At 47.7% G+C, this 27,406-nt stretch overlaps 1 protein-coding gene across 3 annotated transcripts; it reads right to left on the bottom strand.

Moving 5' to 3' along the window:
- Positions 1 to 1,056: 1,056 nt before the first annotated feature.
- Positions 1,057 to 27,406, bottom strand: LOC8043542 (ribonucleoprotein PTB-binding 1). 3 transcript variants are annotated; one of them, XM_029985544.4, is made up of 11 exons: positions 27,137 to 27,406; positions 26,074 to 26,146; positions 20,795 to 21,019; positions 18,636 to 18,883; positions 17,703 to 17,885; positions 16,760 to 16,850; positions 16,594 to 16,652; positions 9,828 to 9,911; positions 8,916 to 9,173; positions 5,647 to 5,865; positions 1,057 to 3,792 (listed from the first exon to the last, which is right to left on the bottom strand). In XM_029985544.4, the coding sequence occupies exons 1-11, from the start codon at positions 27,374 to 27,376 to the stop codon at positions 3,628 to 3,630; spliced, it is 1,845 nt and encodes a 614-aa protein (XP_029841404.1). In that variant the 5' UTR covers positions 27,377 to 27,406; the 3' UTR covers positions 1,057 to 3,627. The 3 variants fall into 3 exon arrangements, with proteins under 3 accessions (XP_029841404.1, XP_040358992.1, XP_029841405.1); XM_040503058.2 differs by having other exon boundaries at positions 17,676 to 17,885; positions 27,137 to 27,405; XM_029985545.4 differs by having other exon boundaries at positions 5,647 to 5,862; positions 27,137 to 27,405.

Raw genomic sequence — 27,406 nt, 5'->3', positions numbered from 1 at the left:
TTCGGTGGTGCTAGAGGTTGAAGAAGACAAAGTTATATAAAAAGAGTTGTCAGTCAGCGCGGTTTGTTTGAATTTTGCTTTATTTTTCGTGTGTAAGGTGTGAGTGTTATTTGCGATAGTGCGCTGTGGTGTGTGTTATCCGATAAACATTGCGTCACCACAAAAATTCCGACAGGCCACGCACAGCGAATGATAAGGGATCACTGTGATGGGGATGTTTTGTATCCTGTATGCTCCGCTTCACTCCCGTAGTATCTGCGACACTGAAGAGAGTGAGAGAGTAGCACAGATGATCCAACAGTCCCTAGATAAAGCCGTAGAAAGGCCAATGCAGGGCAATCTAAACAAATGTGCCGGCTGAGAGTAGTGTTCGAATTAGGCGACACCGAAAATTCATCACTACGACTTTATTTAAATGCTGGTTGATTGCAGGTGTTCGCTAGTTTTTTGCTTTTATAGTAGGCAAATATATTCTAAATAATATGATGCGGAGTGCAAGTTAGTTTGCTTCCTACATGGGGGTTGCAATGTCAGAACGCCGAGCTCTTATTATCCGATTAAAAAAAGAACAGGCATCTACTATTGAGGTATAGACACTTTCAGCGCGTGCCAGATTGAGCCGCCATAGCCGACCTTCTCGTCTTACCAAGATGCCAAGCCACTGAAGCGGGCGCTGACGAGACTCCACAAGGGCCTATGCTGGGGAGAAGGATGCAGTAACACTTAAAATGGCAATAACCTCTCCTGCTGTGGTAGTGATCAAGTGGAGCGAACGGAATAAGAGGCAACCAAAACTGAAGGTCAGTTATGGCAGCGCCCATGCACAGCTGCCTGAAAGCGTCTATACCCACTATCCTTTCAATCAAAGCCAATCGGAGCTAGGCCTCGATCTGACGACACTGCAACTCCTGAGCAAGCAGACGACTTGCTCTCCGCACGTTTTGTCCCATATTTCTGAGTATTTATAAGGGTTCAGAGACGTTAAAAAACGCTACCATATGAAGGCTTACAACATTTTGCGTTGATAGTAGGTAATGATTCTAACAAGACTGAAAATGCTTTGAGAGTACGGAGCTTTTATTTCCTTGAAACGTAACATTGACTGGTAATTATATACACAGAATGGATACAAATGAGTATACGTTGCACGTAGCGGAGAGACGACTAGCAGCAGGCGGGAAAAAAGTCGAGGAACGAGACGCGCGGAGCGTTTTGTCACACCCGAGGCCTACAGCCGCGGGACGGACGACGTTCGCGAACAAGCACCGGAAAGTAAAAAAAAAAGACTGGAAGCGAGAAGGCATTCTAAAAGGAGGCGAAAATACCAACCAACAGGCGCCATTTTATACTCCATGCACTTTGCATCGACATTAGACCTGGTAGTGTAATCGCATATATGGCACTACGGAAAAAAAACCCTGATCGGACCAAGCATTTACTGGTGGAAGTTACTGTGGTGTATAGTCGGGCTGTATATAAATACGAAGGGGGGAGAGGAGGGTGAAGCCACAAAACGTGCTACGAGATAAGATGGCGATTCTACCGCCAAACAAGCTACCACACTACTGCCGCCTACCTCCAGTCGCAAAATACTGGGCAAAGTCTTTGCTAGGAAAGTATGCCTGGTATGGTTAACTGTGAAGCAGTCCTTGGGAAGGGGGGAGGGCGATGGCTATATGTACAACAATCATAAGGAGAGGGACGATTATGACAACTCATTCAAACTCAAGGAAAAAAAAAAACGAAAACAAATCGTGCAACACTGGTCGCGCGAGGTTTAAAAGTGGGGTTATAAAAACGGAGCCTCCTCACGCAAAAGAACGAACAGGGTCACGCGTGTAGGTCCGTGTAAAACCGTGGCGGCCTACGTGGCTAAAACGGGGAGGGAACTCAAGATACTGCACAGAGGAACAAAAACACTTTCGCGCGCTTGTAGTGTGTCCACAAAATAAATGTAACAATAATACAACACAATGAAAAAAAAAAAATAGATACACGGCGTATTTTGCATGGGTAGCATTTGATCTTGAGATATACAAGTCTGAAAAAGCCAACAGCGGCGAAACAAATGAAAAAAAAAAAAAATATGGAGAGGGGCTTCCACATTGTACGCTCGCCTTTCGTCTTGTAACTTCGAGGTCGCCTTCACCTCGCAACACAGTAAGGGAGAATGCACTTCGACAACACGGTCTGCAAGCACAAGGAACCGGAGCAGCCACACTCAATGGGTGCAAAAATAAAAATAAAAACGGAGACCCTTCTCGACAAACTCGCCTCAGCATCGTCATCTTTGTACAGGTGAAACAAAGAAAACTCGACATTGCATCAGGTGCTGAACTTGCAGACGGGGGAGGGGGAAAGATGAAAAGAAGAACGAGGCTTTACATGTACAAAGAAACGATAAGGGGAAAAAAAGATTTGATTGGCGAGGCCACCACGAATCTCTAAAAATGCGGCCCGCAGAAAAAATTGTCCGCGACGGCGGTCTGCAGAATGTGTACCAGGAGACACCACGTAAAGCCGGCTTCACTGCAGTGGCCGCTCAAAACGCGACAAAGCAGGCTTTTTTTTTTTTTTTTTTTGCTGGGAGCAGGGGTGTTTGACAAGACATTTTTTTTTGCGAGTCGGTTTTCGTTTACTTGTTGGCTGTGCACAAGTGTTAACCTTTGCAAGGTGGTTGGGGTATGTGACGTGAGACAGCGGGCCGGCGTGGAACTCTCGTGGAAGAGCCTGCATAGGTGGCATTGTTTTTGTTTCTTTCGTTCGCATAAATGGAACAACTTTGACGGCGGCTTGCAGAGGGAGGGAGAAGCGTCCAACTTCTCGTTTTGCGGGCGGGCGTGCTCGGGGAAAAAGAAAAAGACCCGACCCGGCTCCAGGCCCGCTGTCTCGGGACCCCAACGCTCCTTGTGTTTTGATGCTTCTCGCGTCTTCGTTAGAGAGCGAAAACTTGCTGCGTCATCCCCAAACTAACGTCACCAGGATACGAAACTCCCAATCGGGAAATGAAACGAAACAAGGTTTCGGGGCAGGGACGAACCACACGACTCCACGAACGGAAGACAGGTTGGAGACGCCTTTCGACGGCACATATTCCGGTTGGTTCGGATGACCGTTTGTACCCGCGACGCGCTAAAACAGGATAGCTTAAAACGAAACGCGGCGTTGCATACGTCTGTCCTCCCGAGGGTCTTCGAAAGTGAAAACTTTAAAAGGGGCACCTCCCGCACGTTGCGGAGCAGACGACCTAAGTTCCGTCTGCAACGTGGCTCTTTCGCTAGTCTCGATCACCCCTGCTTCCTTGACCCCTCTCGCACCGAAAGGCGCGACGAATCGATGACAGACACGAAAACGGATGTGGTACAAACAACTCGAGAAACAGAGAGAAAAAGAGAGGGCAACCTCAAGCGACAACTGCAAAAGGTCGTAAGGGGAAGGGAGGGGGAACAGGATCGAACAGAGAGACGAGGAAGGTCGCTGCGTTGAACAAGGGCCTTCTACGCTTTTTGTTGTTGTTGTCTTGTTCTCTTTGAGTCGATAGGACTCGCAGCCTCTGAAGCATGGGAAGTAAGGGTTCGGGGGGAGGGCTCCGAAGCGCGGCTGGGGCGGTGGGGCCCATACTCCCGCTTAGGTGCCCACTTTCATTTTTTTGTAGCGGAAGTATGAGTCGGCGTAATGGCCTCCCAGCGCCTGGGAGTGCTGGCCGATGTAGCCGTGCTCGGGACTTGGTTCCGGCGACGGCATCAGCTGGTGCACCTTGCGCTTGCGATCTGACGGAGACATCTCGGATTCCTGCAATGCGAGCGAAACCGCGAGACTTGGCAGGCGGACACAACCTCTAGAAGTGCGATTACAACTTTTAGATCTAAGGTCTGCGAATGATCCGACTACGCAATCTGAAGGGTTTATGAGTTTGGGTCCTACATTAAACAAAATCTGCAATTTTGCCATGCATTCCCACAGAAATGGCAAAGCTAAACGTATCAGGCACACTGGCAACTAGTCGGCTATCGTGCGACCTTCTTTTTTGGTTTTGCATTTCTACCACTAGGTACCGCCACTTCCTACTCGTTTGCAAATAGACGGCTATACCCGTCTTGACAGCTTAAAAACACAGGGTAAGTATTAACTCACCATGCATTTTAGGCCATGTTGAGGAACATGTTTTTCGGTAATTATTAGGAGTATTCCTGTCATACATATATCATGTTGTTCCAAATTTTGTGTTTTTTCTACTGAACCAGAAGTACCTAAACCAACTGAAATTACATTTTTTATCAAACTTTTCTCCTAGTACAGTAGAACCTTGTTGATACGGTTTGAAGAAACTGTAACAAAAAACATATTGCCCAGGAAAACATATGATCTGCAATTACAATTTTAAAGGCCCACACAAACACACACGCAAGAAAAAAAAAGAAATACTTCAAAAACACGCAATAACAAGCAGTCCTGCGATGGCGCCGCTTTCGCGACGCGATCGCAGAACGAAACGAGCTTACACGGCACAGGAAAAATGGCAGAATGGGATAGCGCAGACTTGGGGCGGAACGCAAAACTAAAGCTGCCAAAGCGTTGGCGAAACTTGATGAAGCAACCGGTGCTGAACCAATGCAAAGAAAGAAACAAAGAAATGCTAGATTCATTCACTCACTACTACCGCTACTACACCCTTGTACGTCTTGAGTTACTCTTGTGCACTCTTGCAATCGGTGCTTTCAACCCTTCGAACAAAGCCTCAAAGTGCTGGCTGGAATTACCGAAAGTGACCCATTATCACGTGTCTACTTCGAAAACACTTAAAAAGCCATAAGCGAACATGCTATTCCAGAGCTGACAACTGAAGTGGACATGTGCTCGCACGGGCGAAGCTCAACCAGTAGACGGCCGTACTTGGGTTTTGATTTTCACGCTGCTGCTTTGGTTGCTCGTTACGACAGCATTTGCGCCACTTTCTCCAGCGGTAGTACTTGGCAAAAGGAAAATGACGGACAGCATCAGCGGGACAGCGCTAACCGCCAACAGCCAACAGCCGAGAACGCCGGCGAAGAGTGCCGACATTCTCGCCCAAGCCGCTGGAGTTGCAATCGGGATACGTAAAGTATGTACTTGGAATCCTTTGTTATTATTTCATAGAAAAGATTCTTTGACTAATCGAATAATGAGCTAAGACAGTGAAACAGCACTGTGTGATCTGTAATTCCAATCAAAACACCCTCGTGCACCTTGACGGCTCTCGGAGGTTGCGGAGAACAATAGACGCACCGGCGGCGTTATCAGCGGGCAGACTGCTCTGCATCTGCTGCTAGAAGCCGTTTTTCAAAAATGTATAAACCAAGAAAAAAAAACAAAAAAAACAGCGCAAGTTTATGGGACATTTTTCATGCTCTCACCCGTGAAAATATGAACCAGGAACATATCAACGAGGCTTTACTGTACTGCAATTTTAGCTTTTTTAGTGTATTAGTGTAGGCTTCTATCCCACACAACTGTCTAATCTTCGTGTCAAAACATAAAGGTGCATGAGTAGAACAGTAGACACAACTTTGCGACCGCACCAAAGTCGGCCGGCACCCTAGCGGCCGAGAAACCGAGCTCCGTCGTCGGGCATGCAAGAGCCCGGTGTGGGGGGGTAGGGGTGCCCACCTGCTTGTCGTAGGAGGAGCCCTGGCCCATGATGGGCTGGCCGGACTGCTCCCCGGGGTTCTGGCCCCCAGCCCAGGCCGACTGCCAGCTGCACGAGGCCCCCTGGGGGCTCTGCTGGTCCCGGCTCTCGCTCGACATGTTGATCGCTTCGTTGCTCGCCTCCACGGACTGCTGCTGCTGTTGCTGCTGCGGGTAGCCGCCTGCCCCCTGGCGCTGCTGCTGCGGACATCGACGACGCACAGACGGTACAGGCACTGTGTCGGTTCATTCACGGCACGGATACATGTTTCTTCTATCCATTTGTTTTGCATCTGCACCCGTCCGCGAGACTGTCGCCAAGCCCGCCGCGTTCCCAGAACGCACCAACATTTTCGATGTGGCTGTATGTCTCAATCGAACAACTTTTAGTCGCAAAGAATCCATTCTTTTTTTTTTTTTGTCAGATCAAGGGTTGATTTGCTTTGACAAGCCAGTTTGATATTACAAAGGGTATCGCAGAGTATCTAATTCTTTTGTCACACTACAAACCCAGTGCCGGCATCGAATCGTTATAAATCCCATGTTTTAAGATGAAACTCGTCTCCTCCTTTAGCCATAGTGAGGGCCCAATGCCTCCATCAAATTTTAATAGCAAAGCACACTGCCTTTTTGTCCGAGTGAGGGTTTAATGCCTTCATAAAATTATTTCAAAGCAAAAAGTGAGGTATAGATGTCCACCTGTTGCTGGCAAAATTAATGTGAAACATTTGTAAAACAAATCAAACAAAGATTGTGTCAACGACCTCACAAACGCCTTACACTTTTGCGTAGTTGTCTATGTAGAATGAGATTTGCTCAAAGGGGACAAAGAAATACAATTGGAAAAAGTGTTTCCTAGGTTCCATGGATGACCAAAATAACTCGATAACCTCTCGCAATGTACTGTTCTATCATCCCCCCCCACCCCCCAGCTTGAGCACATTGGGTACATTCTATGGATGACCAACCTAAAGAGGTGTCCAGCTCAGGAGCACAACTCGGTACCCTAAAGCGCTAAGCTGTCTCGAAATTCACACTGCCTGTTAAATGGAAAAAACTAAACAGTAAAAAAAAAAAAAAAAATTGCAACAGATTAATGTTTAAGGGGGGACACTACCCAAAAGGGTCGCCCTTGAAACTTTTGGCTTAATATGAATTAAATATACGGTATATGCTGGCAGTTGTGAAGCAAAATGCCGTGTAAAGTTTCAACTGCATACATGAATCATAAAAGATATTAAAGTCATTATTTTTATCAGGAACACACCGACTTCGTTTAGAAAAACTATTGTTAGAAAACTAACCTAATACCCAACATTTTCACTCGATACATAGCAGAATGCCTGAAGAGTGCAACTGTGAAAACAAAATTCCCAAAAAAGCAATTTATTCGCTAACATCGTGGTGAAAAGTCTAATAAATATTTTTGCAATTTATGTTGATGACAAAATCTTAACATCTTTTGTAAAAGACACCCACAAAGCAAAGAAACAACGCCACAGTTTCATTGCCCATTAAATTCCAGTTAGGAAAAACAATGAGTAAGTCTTTCTTTTCGTCCCATTTCAAATGATAGATTTCCTAAAGCGAAATTTATTCCAAAAAGTGGAATGGAGAAAAATGCGTTCAAAGTGCTCGAACCTCTACCTTCTTAGCATTGGCGGACCAAAAATAATTCATAAAAAAATAACTATGCAGTGTAAACTATTGAGACTTTCTGAAAATACTCTCTAGATGATAGTAAATTTAAAATGACATTTTCAAATTTTTAGTGAAAAAATTCATTTTCTTATGTGGTGCTTTTTTTTAAAAAGAAGTTTGCAAGAATCTAGTTCTAATGCACTGGGAAAGATGCTCAAATGGTGCTGAAGGTAACCGATTCATTATGCCCATCCGAAGCAAATGGGTTGTGGTGAAAAACTGAGAAGGGGAGATGCAACCGCTGTTGCCAAAACTGCAGCACATCTTTATACGAGTGGAAGCTGGAACGTTTGATATAAGCATCCTCGTGAAAGTGCACAAATAGTTCAATGATACTGTCACACACAACTGTTTAAAGAGACCATGAAACGGTATTAGACATAATTTTACTAACTGCATATTGTTTATGCCATGGGATCAAAAGAAAACTAAGACTAGATTAGGAAGGCTGATTCCTAATTTTTGACATGAAATTTCGGAAAATAAAAGCGCATTATATCTTGCACACTCTCCCTCGAATGCTGGCAAAGAAGCTGAGTGTATGAATGATTGGATTACTAAAACGAGTTGTTGCAAAACTTCTTGTAATGGGCAGTAGCTTGCGCAACATCCATAGTGTCGGAGTATTTTTTTCTCTTAAGCACTGAACTGTGCTTGCAAACAACGAAATTGTCGATGAATACCCTCGACGGAAATGCCCAAGCTCAATATCCGGTTGCATAAGCCGCAGCGTCAAAGAGAGCATGAGATCTTTCTTCACGAGGAATTCCATTAAGAATTTATATTACTTTGTTTCTAGCTTTTTACTCAACAATCCGGTGAGATGGAAGAAAATACGTCCCGATAACGATACCGTTCAAAAAGTACAGTTTTCAACATCGATCTAAGCAACACTGACGCTCTCTTCAGCGCAGTTACAATGCCTGAAAGGCGCATCCAACTGGAGTGCGCACCATGTCTTCATTTGGTTCAGGATGGTCCGAGTGACGTTACAATACTGCGCTGCGCTGGATCGTTACAATCTCAGTGGTGCTTCCCACGAACCACTGGCACATTTGGTGGAGCAAATGGAAAACAAAGATCCGAGAGGACGCTCGTCAAAAGAAAACTCCGACAGGCACGGATTTGGATGCACATTGGAGCGGACGTCATCAGCTAAACACTTTTCGTCGGGCGACGAGTTTCGCAAACTGAATCGAGCTAGCTTGCAGAACTGGCAAATGTGTGACGGAGGAATCTGGCCAACCGCCAGGATCACAGCTATCTAACCTGCGACGTAGCTTGACGCCTTTCTCGAGCTAGACGCACCATCCCTCCTAAAGCAGCGCGACCTAAAGCCAATCAATGTGTTTCCGTTTGTTGCACAATTAGCATCGAATGCACCACTGCGCAAGGCCCGTGCCCTGTGCAGTGTCGGGAAGCAAACGGCGGCGTAGCACTTGCCCCAGGGACGCTTCCCGTACATTTGCGCGACGATGGCCGTCGGTACTTCCCGGAGAAGCGAGGCACGAATTTCATCAGGGGGCTCGAGCGTGTGCGCCCTTACGTACCTGTTGCTGCTGCTGCTGCTGGCAGGCGCCCTCAAAGGCCCAACTCGGGTGCTTACTAGAATTATCCATGGTGGAATAATTAAGTGGACACTGCGGCTGGTAGACGGGCTCGTTCTTGCGCTTGCGCTCCTCCCCGGGGGCCCCATTCTCCTCCGCCTTGCCCTTGGTGTCCCCGTCGTTGCCAGACTGCTGGGGCTGCTGCGACGAGTCGTAGGAGGAGTCCGAGGGCGGAGCTGGCAGCCCCAGTGCCATCTGACCCTGCGCACGTCCAAAGGCAGCCCGTTTCTTACGACCGCCCCAGCAACCTCGCGCCGCTGCCCCGGACGTGCGCAGCCTAGCTCGACGTGCGCGCAAAGAGGAGTTATCTCGACGGAGGAGAGGGGACAGTGAGTAAGGCGAGCTTTCGGACAAACTGTAAAGTTAGACGGCCCATTCGTTATAGGACCGTGCCGTGAACGGCAGACTTCCTTTACAACAGCGTGGCAGCGGGGATCTTCACGTAAACGACAGTCACAGGACAACGGGGACATCTCTGTCATCCCGCGCCGTGCACGAGCGAGCTTTGGCAGGTCACACGCGATCGAATATCCACCGTGAGATTTTCATAATGTCCTCGGTTGGTGCTCATTATGGTTCCATCTCTAGAAGTTGGCTCTGGGCAGCGACGTGTTCTGTAAACGTGAAAGAACTCCTTGATTGCTAAGCAGACGGCACATCTCGTAGCCTGGAAAAGGAGCAAAGCGAGAAAGATCTGGAAACGAGAGTTGAGAAGCTCAGAACTTGAAGCAATGCCGTGAACCCAAACCAGCAGGTGCCAGCGGCGCCGCCACCGTGGTTTTTAACTAACCGAGTGAGTGGCGTAGAGTGAGAGAGAAAGACGCGGAGAGCACGAGTGCCGGCGGTTCAACCTACCAAAGCCTGCTGAGTGCAGATCTGCTGGTTGAAGAAATTCTGCAAGGCTATGAGTGCGTGGTTGCTCGCCGCAGTCGTGGAGACCTGCAAAGACAAAGTGCATGCTCAGCGAACCCTGCGAGCCGAAACCTCCGACGAGGTTCACCACTGTACGACTCGGAACCGGGAATTCACAAACGAGTACCGAGAGGTCATTCCTCAATTCTTCAACTTGCCCAGGTCTCCCCTGACTTCTTTAACCGAGAATCTCCAGAACTAATTCGGAGACAAAAGGTGCACATACAGGCGCCGACCGACTTTTCGGACGCCAATAATTCAAACTCGTTCGATATTTCGGAACTTAAGGAGGAACCGTGACCTACGCAATATTGTACAGTAGAACCTCGTTGATACGTTTCGAAAAAAACGCGAGAAAAAAAACGTACGATCCGGGAAAACGTATGATCCGAATTTGACATTTCTAGGCATTAGAAAAAAAACAGAAGTCGTGAGTGCAGCTGAAAAACGTTTAATAACAGTACCTCATTTACCGAAAACATCCGTCAGCTTCTGCTGGCGCGCACCTTGACCTTTTGGGAGGAACAATTCCTTTTGCAGCGTCTGCAGACCTCCCTCGGCTGCAGGGTTATCTTTTGTGGCAAAGTAACTCCGCAGCACATCCAGTGCAGCGACCGCCTGTGCGAAAGTAGCTCTTGGAGGAGTTTCTGGCTCATCCTCATCCTCGTCGACGTCGTGCTCGTCTCCGGTAACTTGGCCCTGTCGCAACTCCGCCACGATGTCAGCAACGGTTTGGGGGTCGCACGTTGGGACGTCGTCGTCCACAGCGACGAAATCGCTGAACGCCAGCTCCGCACCGGCGGACCGGAGCTCCTCGTCCATGTCATCTTCAGTCTCGCAGGGGTCGGGGTCACCGCTCACACAGGGCTCGGGCTCCTCCACTTCTGGCGAACGCCGAAACCCGCACTTCCTGAAACAGTTCTTGACTGTTTCGCTGGTCACGCTTTCCCACGATGCATTGAGGTAATGCATTGCATCAAGCAACGTGAGCTTGCCGGGGTCCTCGCCTCGGGAGACGCGAGCCAAGAAGCGTCGCACGATGCACTTCCTGTACAGGTGCTTCACGTTCTTGATGATCCCGGCATCCAGAGGCTGCAGGTGACTCGTCGTGTTCGCCGGCAGGAAGACGACTCGGAGGTTGCGCAGGAACGACGTGTCCTTCGGATGAGCCGAACAGTTGTCCAAAAAGAGAAGCCCCTTCCGGTCTTTGCACCCCAGTCGGCCGTCGAGGTACCGCAGAAACACTTCGAAGAGGCTGCAGGTCATCCAAGCCTTGGTGTTGTTCTTATATACGCAAGGAAGCCGAGCAAGGTTTTTCAGGCATGTCGGGTTCTTCCATTTCCCGATCATCCACGGCTTGATCATTTCCGTGCCATCTTCGTTGCAACAAAGCAGCACGGTTACTCGATCCTTGCTGACCTTCCCGCCGTGGCACGACTCCCCCTTTAAACTCAGGGACTTCGTGGGTTGCACCTTGAAAAACAGGCCAAGTTCATCGGCGTTGTAGACGTCGCGTGGGGCGTAGGCATTCACAATGCCCGGAAGCAATGAAATCCAGTTTTCAATATCCGCCGGATTCACGCTGGCTGCTTCGCCATTCACTTGGCGGTACGAGATGCCATGGCGAACCCGAAATCGGTCCATCCAGCCGTTCGAAGCTGCGAAATCCTCGATACCCATGATGTCTGCTATCTCCATGGCCTTTTCCCGCAGAATGCTGCCGTCGAAGTTCACACCAGACGCCCGTGCTTGCTTAAACCACTTAAGCAGTGCATCCTCCAACTCTCCGTGCTTTGCTCCGCGGGCCTGTTTCGTCGCTGCACCGAAGACCAGGGCATTTTCTTCTATTTGCTTCCGTTTCGACACGACCGTGTTGACCGTCGACGCAGGCAGTCCGAGGTCCTTGGCGATGTCAATTCTTTTCCGTTTAGGATCCCGGTCGACAAGTGCCAGAATGTTCAACTTTTCCCTCAAAGTCAAAGGTTTCCGCTTGCGCGATGCCATCGCCGGTTATCGGGCACGGGTACGGAAAGAAGCTAGGCAGACGCGCACTACGGCACGGCAACAGAGAAATGGCGGAATGCCGACCTCGCGAAATGTCAAACAAAAAGTTGTCAGGTTCGTTCATTTACTACCACCCGTACATGGCTCAAGAGTTACTCTTAGGGAAGCGTTTATCATCCTCAGAGGCGCGTAGCCAGTTTAAGGCGAGACACTGGTTCTAAAATGGACTATTTTATTTTTGCAGCTATACTAATGAAAATCACTGTGCATATGTGTTCCTTCTTCCTCAATTCAAATATGAAATCAGTTTCAAAATATCTCAATTAGTTTTCAAGTTATAAAAAATAGTGTTGCCTAATTTGGTTAATTTCTTACGGGTCGTTAAGGCCATTTCGAACAAAACTATTTTTTTTTATTGATGTAGATGCATAGCTAAAGGTCTGCCATGCATTATAAAGCTATTTATATTTTCACAAAATTACATTATAATACAAAAATGTACTAATTATGCTAATTATGACACTAATGAGGTCGCATTATTTATCATAAAATTTTTGTTGTCATTATAAACTGCAAAAAAATAGCTTTACTGCACAGTCCAGTCCTTTCTGAATAAAACGGTATAAAAAGTTTCAAAATGCTACGATAAAAACCTCATGAAAACCCCCGTAAGGCTAAGCACGTTGACAAAAAACATGAAGATGAGAAAATCAAAGTTAAAGTTTTGACATTGAACATAGAAAATTGTGTGAACAATGATAAATAATAATTGCCACCAAGGTGTAGTGTAAGTCTTCATGAACAACTTGACATAAAAGATGATGTAATCCATTTATGGGAACATTAGGAAAAAAATATGAAAGAAGTAAAGAACGAGTGAAATGTTGATAAAATCACATTTTCCTGTTTCAACGCTGACTACAATAAATTATGTGAAAACCCTTATGCAATAATAGTTATCAAGATGTAGTGTAGTGCATTCTGAACAAATCATTTTAAAAATTGCAATAATTTGCTTTTGAGAAGATTGCAAAAATGGTGAAGAATTACTGATATAGGCTAAAAATTGCTTCTAAAGTGATGAGCCGACAACTTTGGACAACGGGAGAGGCGAGCAAGAGTTTCAAGCTCCAAACGTAATTTTGTTTGGCCCTGAAAAGGGCCTTTGTTCCACATGGCACTGGAAAAAGCCATTACAGCTGTCCTGGGCTGTAATCTCGTGATGCTCCTGCCTGGTGTCGCTTGGAGAACCTTTCCTTCACGCTACTGCTGCTCTGGTGCACCGCGTTTGCTTTACGTAAACGGAGACTGTCCTTTTCGATGCTTCGGCGGACAAGGCAGTCACCGGTGGCCTAGCCCAGGCCTGCAGCAATGTACTCGTTGGTCGCTCTCCTTCCCTGGTTGTAGACAGCAACAGCTTCAGCCGCAGCCCTCTTCACGCTGTCCAGGGAGGCATTCGCATTCTTTGAAGTCTGCGTCCAGATCACCGAATGCATGCTCTCAGTGGCATTCTGCGTCTTTCCCTCACTACACCGTGCCAACAGGTCTTCATTGCTGAGCCTTTCAAACACTGGCTCCAGTGCAGCCCGAACACAATCCGGAAGAGGATTCTTGTGCGGCGGCGGAGGCTCACTGTTTGCCAAGGCCCTGTTGTACTTGCACCAGGACTCCGCTCCCTCGGGGCACTTGCTGTGGTCTGGGGCGCCATCTGTGGAGGTCATTGCAGGAGTGTGGCTTCCACCGCCCTCTTCATCCCTGGAACGTCATGGCTGTTGCTCCTGAGAGCATAGCCGTAATAGTTAGTGATCTTCTTGATCTTTTCCTGTGTCAGCTTTCCTCTCCCACCAAGTGACTCGCCTTGTGCCTTCTTCTCAACAACGTTGCGCAAGGCAGCTCCCATCCGCTTGTGGACGTGGTTCACGCAGTCCTTCTTCTCTATCTTGATGAAGCCGTAAACCTTCGCTTCAGACAAGGCATGGAATGTCCGGCTGTCCCCATCCGAAAGGACGGTGGTGTAGCGGAGACCATGCTTGGTCAGAGACCTCTGGAACATTGTGAGCGCAGCCTCCACCTCCATACGGCCAGCATTGCAGTCAATGTTCCTCTGGCAGTCGTGGGTTGCGTACTAGTCGCTGTAGCCATCGTCCTCGGGGGCCCGGTCCCAAGGCACATCCAAGGCAGAAGTTGGAGTACACAACATGGTCGATGACGAGGCCAGAGTACAACTCCACAATGCAGCCTACACCAATGTGGGAGCTGCGTCCTCGGGTCATCCATGATCGGTCGAAGATGACATCGATGTTGCCAATGCGGTTCATAAAGCCTGTGTAGAGCCCCTTGACGACAGCAACACTGGCGGCTTCACTGTCGGTTGCTGCATTCTCACATGCCCGCACAAGCGTTTTCAGGTGTCCCTGGTACGTCTTGTGGTGCAGGCCCCGATGAGAAATGTTCATGGAGGCACAGAAGTCTGCCAAGGCTGTCACTCCTTTGCCAATGGATTGTATCCCCTTCATGGCCCTCATGTTCACTTCAAAGGGAGTGATCTTTGCTGTTCCAGCAACCCTGGGAGAGGAGAACTGCTTCTTCTGGAAGTCGCAAGTGCTGCAGACGAGCACAAGCTTGACGGCCAAGCCGTACTCCTTGTCCGCGGCCTTGCTGAGCGTGAGAGATCCCACACCGCAGCTTCCACACCTCGCGTGCGCGAAGAGGTCGTTGAGGACTTTCATGTCAACGATGACAAACTGGGTCCCGGCATCGCTTGTTTGGCATGATCCGTTGACTTCAAGCAGATCGAACTTCCGCTGGGTCGCCGACTTCTCCAATAAAACGCGCTTGCTTTGCTCCGATCGCTCGGCGCGCTGCGCTTGCTCGGCCGTAGAGTAGTAGGTAGAGTCGACGCGAGTGGTGCCGGCAAAACTTGAGCCATCCGGACCAGAGCTTGAGGCCGCAGCATCGTCAACGGGAAGGCTAGCCGATGGTCCCGGCAGATCCAATGCGTTCGGCAGTGGCGCAGATCGTAGCGGCGCACTTGCAGGTGATGTCTTCCGCTTGTTCCACGCACGTCGCGTCTTCCTCCCGAACGTCCGCCGCGTACTCTCCTTCAATCGAGAGTCCCCCGGCATCTCGATCGCTCGAAATAAAACTCCCGCAACTTCGTAGCGAGAAACCAACGATGTCCGACGCGAACGCGCGAACGTAAACGATTTCGAAACAACATGCACTCAGCCGCGAAACGAACAAAGCGACGGGCCAAAACGAAGCAGACGACGCTTCTCCACGCTCCCCTTGCGCTGCTGGAGGCGCGCGCGCCAAGAGGAGGAAAGGAGCAAAAGTGGAAAGGGGCGCGTCTTGGCCTATGACAGGCGCGCGCGGCACGACGTACCCGTGACGTACGCGCGCGGGCCAATGAGCAATCGTTATTCCGGTCGTGAAAACCCGCGGAATGCGGACGCTCTCCAAGGTTGTCGCGATAGTGAGTGGGATGAGGACGTAGGGAAGAGAACCAGCTCCCCAACAAGACCAAGATGGCCGCGATCCGACGATCGGTCGTGAAGCGACGCGGGCGCGCAGTTTGACTATTTTTTTGCGTTGGATTCGCGATTTGAGCGTCGCGGAGGCATCGTATTTATCGTTTTTTTTATACTTAGACGTCGAATAGGACATTGAAACTTCGCAGGCAGGTACTTCAGACTTATATTCTATCCAAACATGTGATTTTTGAAAAACCCCAAATTTCGCGATTTTTTACCATTTTAAGACCCGCGTCTCGCCTTAAATGGTGTCTTCAAGCATTTGATAGAGTAACCGAGAGTGACTCTTAGTCACGTGTCACGTGTCTATCATGAAAACGACTAAAAATCAAGAAGCGAACACATCGACATCAAGAACGTTCGGCGTGCGGTGCGTGCGGCGACAACCGTTCTGCCCGGAAAGATTGGGAGCTCATTGCCCAGAAAACGTATAATCCGATCGATGTTTAGCGAAACTTTGGACGTACTTCCCGGGAAATCGTATTATCCAGAAACGTATGAACCAGTCGTAAGTCTATGGGACATTTTTCGAGCCCTCGATTCTGAACGTATGAGCCGGGAAATCGTATGAACCGAGATCGTATCAACGAGGTTCTACTGTACATATACACGACCAATGTTTCGGACAACTTGAAGCCCGAAAGTTTCATTTTTCGGACCAAATTGTCCCGAGCGATCGACAAGAAACACCACCAAGAAGCCACCATTTTAGATTTTACGTTGACTGCACATGAATTGGTTCGGTTTGGCAGCGCTACTTGAGTACCACTAGGTCCTACTGCTAAAAAACCCCATGATACAACTTTTTTTTTTTTTCTTTCTCTAGTTGCACATCAGTATTATTATTATTGTTACCATTTTGCTTCGCTCATTCCCCACTCTGAAGCCGTGGACTTGCGCCTCTCATCTCAGTGCATCGAGCTTTCGGACTACGCCGGCCCAGACGTCCTGGCTCCATCTGTCCTTTCGCCGCCGCAAGTGCCGCTAAGCGCGGAAAGCACTCGACCATAACGTCAAGCAGAAGGCAACTTTCAAACGCCCAGCCTTTGGCATGTCTTGCCGTGCTTTGGCTGCGGCAAGACGCCCAAGCGTCGTCTAAAGTACAAAGCATGCGCCGGAGAACCTCGTCGTCGACCGCGCCACTAGACGACGTAGCGTGTCTGTTTGCCTACCTGTGAAGCGTTCTTGCCCTTGCCCTTGAGATTGATGGCCTTCTGGAAGGTCTTTGCGACTGCGAGGCAAGCGGAGAAACGAGAAAATGAAGCAGACGGCACGAGTCAATTGTTGGCTCGGATGCGGGGAAACCTTTCCGCAGCGCGCGACGGTCAGTGCACTCACCCTTTGAGTTCTGGACGACGGAAAACTGAGCCAGGAGCGCTGGCGACAGCTGCGGAGTAGAAAGCGCGCCGTTCTTCTCCATCTTCTTAGCCTGCTAGAGGGAGGGGGGGGGAAGGAGGGAGAAAAGACCTCCGGGTTGGCGGGGGATCGCACGACAGATGGACGAAGTCGCTCTGTTTTAGCATCCCTTGAAAGGGGCCATGAAACGGCACTGGGTTTTGATGTTACAAGCTTAGCATGAGCCTGTCGACGCAAGTGTAACACAAGTGTACTCGCATGCAATGGCACTAAGCGTGAAGCTCCTTTGTAGCACAATAATTGCGAGGAAAGAAGTGGACGATTTCTTTTGACCCTCCCTCTGAAAAATTTGCCGGCAGACTCGTGGATGGCAATTTTGACGTAGTCAAGCAGAAAAAAGTTGCACAGCAAAGTGACTTCCAATAACTTTCTCCTCTATATTTCTTCTTCCTCCCAGTCAAGTTTCGGTTTCGAGCAGTTGCATTTTTTTTTTTTTTTTTTTAATTTATTAAAGATAGTAGTGACACTGTAGCAAAATATTGATTGGGTTGTCTTCTGACACCATAATGAATCGCCCGGAAAAAAATAAAAACTTTTCTTGGTGGGGTGTCAGTGTCCCTTTAAGGGTGAATGGAGTGGAGTATACACGTTTGCAGGTGCGGTCTCAGCGCACCGCCATCTTGCCCAGTGGGGTGCGCTTGGACACGGCCATAATCCGATTATGACGCCTTAGCAAGGCTTTGTAATTGGATTAGGATCCGTCCAAGCGCACCCCACTGGGTGCGTGTGTAGAGTGACTCAAATGCGACTCATGGAGCGCTATAAAAAATATGTTTCACGACAAAGGCGCGTGTGGCATGCGAGTCCCTTAAGAGGGTGGCGGCAGCGACAGGCTGACCTGTTCCTCGATCAGCGACGGGCTGACCTGTTCCTCGATGATGCGGTTGTAGAGCTTGTAGGCGCTGACTCCCGGGGAGGTGAAGAGGATGTTGAGCCGGTTGCCGTTGAGGCAGTGGCCGTGCAGCAGCTCCTTGGTCTTGCGCGCATCCTCGTGCAGACGGAACTCCACCACACCGAACCCTTGTGGCACACCGTTGACAATCGACAGCTGCGCAGACAGTGCAACACGAGACACCCCCGTCAGTCACGCATGGCGACACCCTACCGGCTAAATCTAACGGTAGTCGACACTGCTCCGGGTGCAAAACAGGTGACCCCTTTCGGTCGGGAGTGCGGAAACCCTACCAGCTAACTCGAAAAATCATTGACTCCACTTTGGGTGCCAAGCAAGCTGCCCCTTTCAGTCAGGTGTTTCGACACCCTACCAACGAACCCTAACCATAGTTTGCCTCGCTTTGGAAGCGCCGATGTAACGAAAACTCTGAACGTGCCCATTGTATTTAAGTCACCATTGCCATTTTTCTATCTAAATTATTGCATCACTTTATAGCAAACATTTCTGCAACTATGTTCGTTGAGCGACTTCTAACCGGACTCCTAATTACAGTTGTTCATTAAAATTACATTAACGGACAAACACGCACCCGACTACTGAATGCACGCGAGAGGTTGGCACAGCAACCTAGAAACACGTCGGGAGCAGTGCGTCAAGTCAAAACAAGAACTAAACCAATATATTTCTGTTCATTGACAATTGAATGACAAATTGTGAATCGCAGTACCCATAGCCTGAATGCCACACATTTTATGAACAAATAAAAAAAAAAACAAAAAAAAACAATTTAGTTATTTTCCGCGAGCAACTGTAATTGGAAAGATTTGCAAGCGCTTGACTATACTTTTAACCAAAACTTTTCACCTCGCCCCCCCCCCCCCCCCCCTCGTTGAGGACACCGACCTGACAGTAGGTGGGGCTAGCCACGGTGGTGAACAGCTGCCTGAAGGCGTAGATGTCGCAGAAGGTAGTGGGCAGGTTGCCGACGTAGAGGCAGCGCGGGTACAGGTCGGCGTAGTTGACCAGGTTGTGCTCGAGCCAGTCGCAGTGGATCTCTCCCTGCTGCACCTGCTTTTTGTGCAGGAGGTTCTTGGCCTGGCAGGCCACAGCTCGGCTGCAGTACTCCACCAGGCCAAAGCCCAGGCTCTCGTCTGCAGGAGAAGCCGAGAAGCCGTTTTACTCTCCGACCCTAGCCGAGCCGAGCACCCCGGCAGGAACGTTAGTATCCCACCCTTGCTCCCTCGTCTGCAACGCAGGGACAGAGCCATTCGGACTACACTAGCTAGGTTGAGCTCCCCAGCTGCTACAAAGGGACATTAGAACCCGACCCTAACCAAGCCCAAGCTTGCAATGCAGTCTGCAATGCAAGAATGAAGTCCTTCAAACGTTAGAATCTGACTCCAGACCAGGTAGTGGCCACTGTGCCCCGTTCCAGGATGACTGGTTAACAGGCTAAAGCTAAATCCCCAGCGAGCCAATCAAAGCGTTGTACTGAAAGGGGCAGTGCAACGATTTTCAGACTTTGGCCAATTAACTGCGGAAATTAACCTGCGTCACCTATGGAACGAAAAACAGAAAACCGCATTTTCTTGCGAGTGCTAGTTCTTATTTAAAAAAAATTAAACAGATCCAAGGTCGAAGTGCCTCTCAACTCTCCACGTCGACTTTCGAGTGACGTACTCTGGGGGGTTCACGTAGTTTCCCCTTGGGTCTTCTCTACAGGGACCAGCCACTTCCTTCCCGATTTTCGACTTTTAAAGGAGTAGCCTCCTCGAAGGTCGCGGCAAGCGATGGAAACAAAGGACGGTTTGCCACGGGGCTGACAGCGAGTGTAGCAGCGGAGGGGGACAGGGTTTGATGACTTCCGCGTACCCCCAGAGATGCCGTCATTTTAGTTCCCATAGCCCCCACAGGCGGCTGCAGATCGGCAAATAATTTGTTTTTTGCCTTGCGATTACGGAGCAGATTAGCAGTTTTTCGGGGAAAGGTGACGCGTTTTTGGTCACTTGGGCTTGTATAAACAATATAAAAAATGCAAACTGGCAATTCTTTTAACATTAAAACCGTTGCACTGCCCCTTGAAGCATGTGACAATGTACCATTAGAGCGCACTGCTTGTATGAAGAGCTGTCAGATGTTTTGCTCTGTCACTCTAACCGCCTTAAGGGGATCCTAGTGTTTGCCCTTTGCCAGGTTATGCTAAGGACAGGTGTGAGACTCCAGACTGAAGAGTTACTTCAGAGTCTTCCCGATGCACAAGGCGATGCACAACATTCAATGTGGTAAAATTAATTCACAAATTTCCCAAGACTCCCACAAAGTTTGAACCCAAACCCGCTGAAGTTTGTGGCCAAGTATTGAAAGCCAGCTCAGTTCTGCAAACATTTCAGGCTTTGCATACCTTAGCAGACAAACCGTCTTGCTGAAGAACCTATTTGTCTGTTGCTGAATTGTCCAAACGTCTAGTTAACCAATCTTAGTAAACAACCCAGGCCTCAGATCGTAGGAGAAAACCGACGTTGCTGAATAACCCATCTGACTAGCAAGCAGATTTTAGCAGGCCCGACCCACCCTGCTGAATAACTCGACATTCCGGTAACAGGTCTTAGCAGATGACCCGCCCCGTTGAATAGCCCATCTATCCGTCGCTGAACAAACTGTTTGCCTACTGTTGAATAAACCCGTCTGTATGTCACTGAATAACCCGCCTGTCCGGTTAGCAGGTCGTAGCAGACGACCCACCTTGCTAACTAACCGATTTGTCCGGTTAACAGATCTTAGTAGACGACTTAGGTTCGCAGGCCATAGCGCACAACCCACTCTGCTGAATATTCACCTGTCCATCATTAAATAACCCGTTCGTCCGGTTAGCTGATTTTAAAAGATGACCCACCCTGCTGAATAGCCCATCTGTCTGGTTAGCAGATCTAGAGAGACAACCCAGGTTTTTCATATTATAGCAGACAACCTGCCCTGCTAAATAATCTATCTGTCAATCACCAGGCTTTGCAAAGAAGGGCACAGGCGGAGGCAGTAAGAAAGAAAGGAGGAGGGGGACATACCCGTGGCGTGATGGTAGATGAGGAAGCAGCGCACAACAGGCCCGAACTTCTCGCACAGCTCTTGGAACTGCTTGACGCTCCAGTTGGTGGGCAGATTTGTGACGCAAAGGAAGCTGTCACTGCTGCCCATCTTCAGCTTGGCGTCCGTACCCAGCAGGGTCCGTGGAAAGTTCCACGGCCGGATCAGCGGGTCAAACTCGTACGAGCTGTCCACTTTCATGCGGGCTGGGCGGTACCACCACAGAAGACAATGACATAGCAGAAATTATCCTTTGCTGCAAGCTAGCCTGGTGGCACTCTACAGTCATCTCTTTCGTCAAAAAGAAAAAAAAAGAAATTTAAATGAGAGAACAAAAAAACTATAATCTGCGGCAGGTTAAGGACCCAGTAGCTGCTCTGCCTCAAGCGCAAGCTTTCTGCCTTTGATAACACTTTGTTGCACATGCAGCAAAATCCCGACAGAAAGAAACGACTGCATGCTGGATGCGGAGCTCCTACTGTCTTTGTACTCTGTCACTGACTGTAAGGAACGTGGAATAAGTAAACTACAATCAGCTGCTACATAACATCTGAAGGAAAAGGTCTGCCCACAAAGAGCAAAGCTCCGTCCACAGAGAAGACAGCTGGTGAGGAGAGTGACCCTCTTATGACAAGCAGATGCTCAGTGGCAAGTGCTGAACACAGTCGATCAGAGAATTCCATAGAACATATAGTAAGTGTATCTGGTAATAGAACTGAGTGGTCTGCAATGTCCCCATTTTGTGACGCAGAGAAAACGGTGCATTCTTATTGGGTAGAGAATTTTTCTCAAGGAATCTGGGGGCAGAGCGAGTCTTATGCAGATCTCATGTTGTAACTGGGGGCACTTGCCAGCTATGGGTACCTATCTGTTTTCAGCCTTCTCTTCCTTCCAGTCGCTCCATAAGTTCCCAAAGGGAAGCAGAGTATCGGATCCCTTTTATCCGTAATGGCAGCCTTTCGTTAGTAAAGGGTAGTCACGCGACCAAAGAAACCGTCCAAAGTACACCAGAGAACCTGCCTCATGGTGTGCAATGGCAACTATCCAATTTCTTAAAAAAGCTGGCTTTCCAAAATAGCTGTAAACAAATGCCCTGTGCCAGTTTCCCAACTACGGTACTTTAAAAAAATGATTCCGATTTACTTCCACAACTGTACGGTTTTGCCCTTAGCTACTGTGATTTGATGCAGTCCCAAACAATTACTCTAACTACTTAAATTGCTTTTGCTCACTTATAGCTACCACAGCTGTGTGCCAAACCACAGATCTGAGAAACTAAATGAAGCCATTCATTCATGACAGATCCAAAATTTCGCAACACAAATTGGTCAAGGAATGTGATAATCAAAGTGGACTGTAAGGTAGCCTTGTTTAAGTCACTCATAGGTTAAAATTCAATGCATATCTCTCCTTTGACATGAAAACAGCCTACCTTTTACGCCCAATTTAACAAAAATATATAAAAGCCAAAAATATGTCAAAAATGTTTCTAGGCTAGGTGGCCAAGCTACAAAAATATTGAGATGGGCTAGTTGGATATGCATGATATAAAAATTAAACAGCGCAAAGGTTAGACAAAGGACAAGTTGGATATGCATGATAAAAAATTAAATAGCGCTTGTCCTGAGTACATGCTCTGTCCCTTCTCCTTTGTCTAACCTTTGCACTATTTAATTTTTATATTAGGCCAAGCTACAGCTCGTTATAAAGGGTACAGCCATCCAATTAATCAAGTTATCAGCTGTCTGCCACTGATCTACCCTAAAGGGCTGAATAGCGCAGTGAGCAAACAGGTATCAAGCGACAGGAAATAACAGGCTTGTCCCGAAAGTGAGCGCTCAACAGGGTTTTCAACTCTTCCGAGTGCTGGTTCAAACAGTGTTAAAGGCACTAGATTTTCTTGTCATCTCAAGAGAGTCTGCTTATGCAGGAACAGTGCATGCAGACCAGAGAAGTCTCCTGGGAAGCCATTGGATAGGAAAATTTTGAGATTCTAGCTGATCAAGCATGCACAATTCCCACATTCAAATGCCCTATTATCAATATTTAATTCAAAATGGGATTATCAAAACCCACTCCAAGACAGCAGAAAGCATGATCCAAAGCATTGACCGAATGCTCTAGGAAGCCCGGCAGCTACGTCAGACTTCCAGGACAAGCATTGAACATCCGGTGGCTTCTCCTGCGCCAGGCAGGGTTGTAAAGTACCTAGGTACAAGTGACTGGAAATCGGAATCTAAGTACTTTTGTTGTACCTGAGGTACAAGCCCAAGTACTTTCATTTTTCGGTATCTGTATCTATCTTAGGTACATTTACCAGTAACTTTTAACTTAGTTAAGTTACTTTTCACAGGCACTATTCTATTCACTTCGTCGAAATGGTAGAAACTAACTCTCTTGCAGTATTAACGCAATACCATGTGCCGTGATTAGCGTTGAGTTGGGTACGACCAAGGAGGCAGACTTGATCGAACGACGTAGCAAATGAAGCCCCGCCCATGATGTTTCATCGAACGACACTTTAGCGAATGGCAGTGTTCATTTGAGAGAACGGTGGATTAGCGATGCCGTTTAGTGACACCAATTTATTGAATCGCTTCGGAACACTATTTAGAGAAAATAGCAACCTGCTTCCTTCATCTCAAACCGAAATCGACTGTGTTGCGTGTTTGAAGCTCTCTGACAGCTATACAAGGGTCAATATAACTTCAAAGATATGTGCAGTTTCTATTAAGTGTATATTGTCCTGGTGGTGGCTCTCTTCTGCCATAAAGACAATATAAGATATAACTTAAAACAAATTATAATTACAATCGTAAAGCAATGTAATATCGCCGTATATAATACAGCTTCCACTCAATAAATCTGACTCAAATTTTGCAGTTACCAAAACTGAAAAAGTTACGAAAGAAAAAGCTTATTTTTCTTCCAACTAACAAAATAAAAAGAAAAGAAGAAGCTCGAAGTTTTTCGCCTGTCATCGCGAAGGTTAGGTGCAAATGCATCCGACTCATGCGTTTCTTCATGTGGCCAACATCTTCTGGGCCCCTCAACGTCAGCACCGACTCATGTGAATGCGGTTTTCCTTATTTCTTGCATTGACACCAATAAAGCACATTTATCAAACTCGTTTTTGTGTGTATCCTTGGTATAAAAAGCTTTACTTCCAAATTTGGGGAAAATTAATAAAGTGTCTTTGAAGTAACCACCATACTTTTACCTAGGTACATTTTTAAGCGAGTACCAGGTACCTTTTCACATGAGTAACTCTAACTGTATCTTAGGTACACTTTTGAAGTAACTTTTTTAACCCTGGCGCCAGGCTCAGAGAGCAGCCATGTACAATCCAGCCACCTATAGTACAGATCAGTGGTCTCTGCCCCAATCGAGCAGGATGTAAACAAATGCTGTTGGAAAATTTTCACCAAGGCCATAATAAACCTTTCAGGAGAATTAATTTACTGAAATTACTGACACAATAAGAAAGTGTTCATACTGACATTGAGAAATCAACATAAGCATGATGCAATTGACATAGCTTAATCAGCATATCCAAGGGTGCTGAAACTGTTCTACAATTTAACTTGAGTGCAAAGCACATTGATAACTAGTAATGTTGCAAAACTCCGGAGGTTCAGTTTCGGAAGATTCCTAAACTTTTTGCATGAACATTCAATTGTTTCGAAAATTCAGCAGTTTCGTCCCTATCTAACCGACATGGCGGCATTCCGTTTGGTTTTGCGGGTGTCGTGCGAGTGTTTAAAGTCTGTAAACTTTGATACAGACCGAAATTTTACCAGTTTCTGGTTCATTTCCCGAGTCATAGCAATACACACCAGGTCGCTAGCGGTGTGTGTGGGATTTTAGTAGACCCTACTATCCCATGCTGAGGCTTGCAACTACATTGATTCTCCGCACACGAGGTGACAGTCAAACTGACGGTAGGAGCTCAAAAAGCAAAGCTCTATGGCAGCTTGTGCGTGTCCAAGTCTCAGAGCTTTGGGTAAAGTGTGTAGGCCTCCTGAACATTTCGGTCACAAATCACGGTTGACTGATAAATGATTTCCTTTCCACTCTGGAAACACATTGCCAGTGGTCTTCAGCGGAGCATTCTGTGTGAAAGGCGCCTAACTGTGATTCACGATCAATAAATGTCTTCGGGTAAGCAATGAATTTCACTAAAGTGTGTTCCAACGAAAAGTCTGAGGTGAGATTTCGTTCGCTAAAACGCAGTTCAACCAACTAAGTTCCACATGCCCCGTCTCGTGTCAACGAAAACCCCAACGTTCCCGGCACTTGGAACGAACGCCACACACGTTATCAAGCAATTGATCTGATGAAAACAAGCATTGAGGTTTGTGATAATTAATTGCACCTATTTGCTCACTCTGCTTTGGTCACAGGACGTGACTAAGGAAGTTGTGAAATCGCAATCGTGTTGTGTTTTCCGTTATTTTATATCTCCGTATCTCAGATTTCATCTGAAAAAGCCTATTTTGCTAAATTAAGTTGTTGTATATGAATTATTAATTATTTTATGTGGTTTATAAACCTGTTTTGTTAAAAAAAAAGCTGCAACGCTAAATAATGTAGTCTGGCCACTGCGGCAACGCTCCAAAACAATCTGAAACCTGTTTTTGAAGAAGTTTCGCCCCATCACTATAATGGCGACCGATACTTTTGAGAAGTTTATCGAACCTCCCCACTTCAAAAGCAGAAATGTGACATCCAAGATGGCATTATCCCAGATTATTGCTAATGCACCACTATGCTTCAACAGTTGATTCAAAAGAAACAGAAATCACCATAAACCTGTACTTCAATTCTACATAAGCTCAGAAAAATCACCAGCGACTGACACGTTTATAAAATGCACACGTGTTATACAAGATTGTTGGGATGCTGCGATCGAAAAAGGTATTGAATTATTTGAGAACAAAATAAACACAGACAAGCCCTAAACAAACAAAAATAACAAGTTGAGTTAACATATCAGCGGATTTCAAGTGAATCACATGAAAACAACCACCAAGTTAGACAGATTCAACGGTCGACGTGCAGACACGCAAATCAGCTTTTTTTTTTTTTTTTTCCAAATGCGAGAACGTGTTGACACAACAATGAAGAGGTCCCTGCCACCGCCGCGCACACCCACGCACGCATTTCTGCTTCCGCAAGCGCATCTAGCGCTCGCACTTTCTACGACAACCGGGTCAGCGGGAAAAAACACACCTATCGAACAAAAGTGGATCGTATTTACCTATGTGCGTCCTTCTGTTAATTTCTACCTTCTTCACCAGGGTGCCCGTTTGTTGGAAGAAATCAATGATGTCCTGTATATGGAGGAAAAAAAAAAAAGAAAAAAAAAAAAGCAGACGAACACAGTCAAGAGAAGTTTTCGCATCTGACCGCGGCCGTCGTCATCATATGCCCCGGAAGTTAGTTTATTCCAACCCCACACAGTGCTGGCTTCCAAGAACAAGCCCGGTTAAAACTAGAAGCCACGGAAACGGTTTTAATGGCTCTGGTCCAAGCCCATAGTATTCGTTTTGCTCCAAGTTGGCCAACGCGCGGGCGAACACATCATCAGAGAGTGAAGAAAAAAGAAAGAAGGGGGCGCCAAGACAAAAGAAAGTAGTCCGTATCTTTTCTATTTTGTAAATAATGCGCGCGCTGCCGCAGCGGCTGCAGGGAGGGGGGGTCAAATAAAAGCGCACACAGCCGATCGAACAAAATAAAGCGGGAACCAGAGGCACTGCAGAGGAAAAATACTAGCACGAGATGCGGTAAAAAAAATCGATACATCGGCCACCGCCCGCCCCTCCTCCATTTTCTCTCGCCCACCCACAACATCCCCCCTTCCCCCTCCGCCGCCGCGCGCCCCAAGAAATTCCACGCAAAGAAAAAAAAAAAAAAAAAATCATCGCGCGCAAAGCGGAGCTAAAGCAAAAATACAAGCGTCCCGTTTCGCATGCCATGTTCAAGAGACCCTCGTTGGCGTCGCGAGCGCATGAAAATCAGCGCGCTGGACGACGCGGCGTTGACGAATTTTGGCTGGCGGACACCAACAAAACCGCCAGATAACGAAAGAAGAGAGAGGAGGTACACAAAGAAAATACGGAGCGCGCGCTGCTGCTGCCGCTGCTTTGTGGACGGCGGATTCGGTCGGCTATGGCACATCGGCCACTCGCGTTTGTTTACGATCGCCGACGCGCGTTGCCCGAGCGCGTTTTCTCGACGACGCCGTCGCCGCCGCAACGTGGTCTCTCAAATGTTTTCGAACTCGATCGCGAGGGAGTCGCAGCGCGTGCGCGGCGCTTTACCTTTTCGGTGACTGACGGCGAAAGGTGGACCATTTGGAGATTCCGCCCGTTGTGGAACTGTCGGAGGGACTGCAGCCATCGTTCCTCGCCCTGGCCCGCGTCGTTACCGTTGATGAAGGGGCAGTTGGCGTCGCCGCTGCAGATTTTTTCTCCTCCTTTAATTTGCGAGTAGCAATCCTTCATGGCGATGCCCGAGTTCAGGCCGACACTTCTCACACCTGCCGTTGAACAGGCCGCCATATTGATGCTTTTTAAGTCTGTCTTTGGCGT

This window comes from Ixodes scapularis, unplaced genomic scaffold (genome assembly GCF_016920785.2).
Source record: "Ixodes scapularis isolate PalLabHiFi unplaced genomic scaffold, ASM1692078v2 PGA_scaffold12__126_contigs__length_90152505, whole genome shotgun sequence".
NCBI classification, from domain to species: domain Eukaryota; kingdom Metazoa; phylum Arthropoda; class Arachnida; order Ixodida; family Ixodidae; genus Ixodes; species Ixodes scapularis.
This window is presented reverse-complemented; position numbering and strand designations above follow the sequence as displayed.

Bases quoted from the DNA above. Each gene is read 5' to 3' on its own strand.
- LOC8043542 (XM_040503058.2), bottom strand. From the start codon at position 27,376: ATGGCGGCCTGTTCAACGGCAGGTGTGAGAAGTGTCGGCCTGAACTCG. The intron at 16,653-16,759 runs GTGAGTGCACTG...CTTGCCTCGCAG, and splicing joins CGTCGTCCAGAACTCAAAGG to TCGCAAAGACCTTCCAGAAG. The intron at 9,174-9,827 runs GTAGGTTGAACC...GGACGTGCGCAG, and splicing joins TCTGCACTCAGCAGGCTTTG to GGTCAGATGGCACTGGGGCT.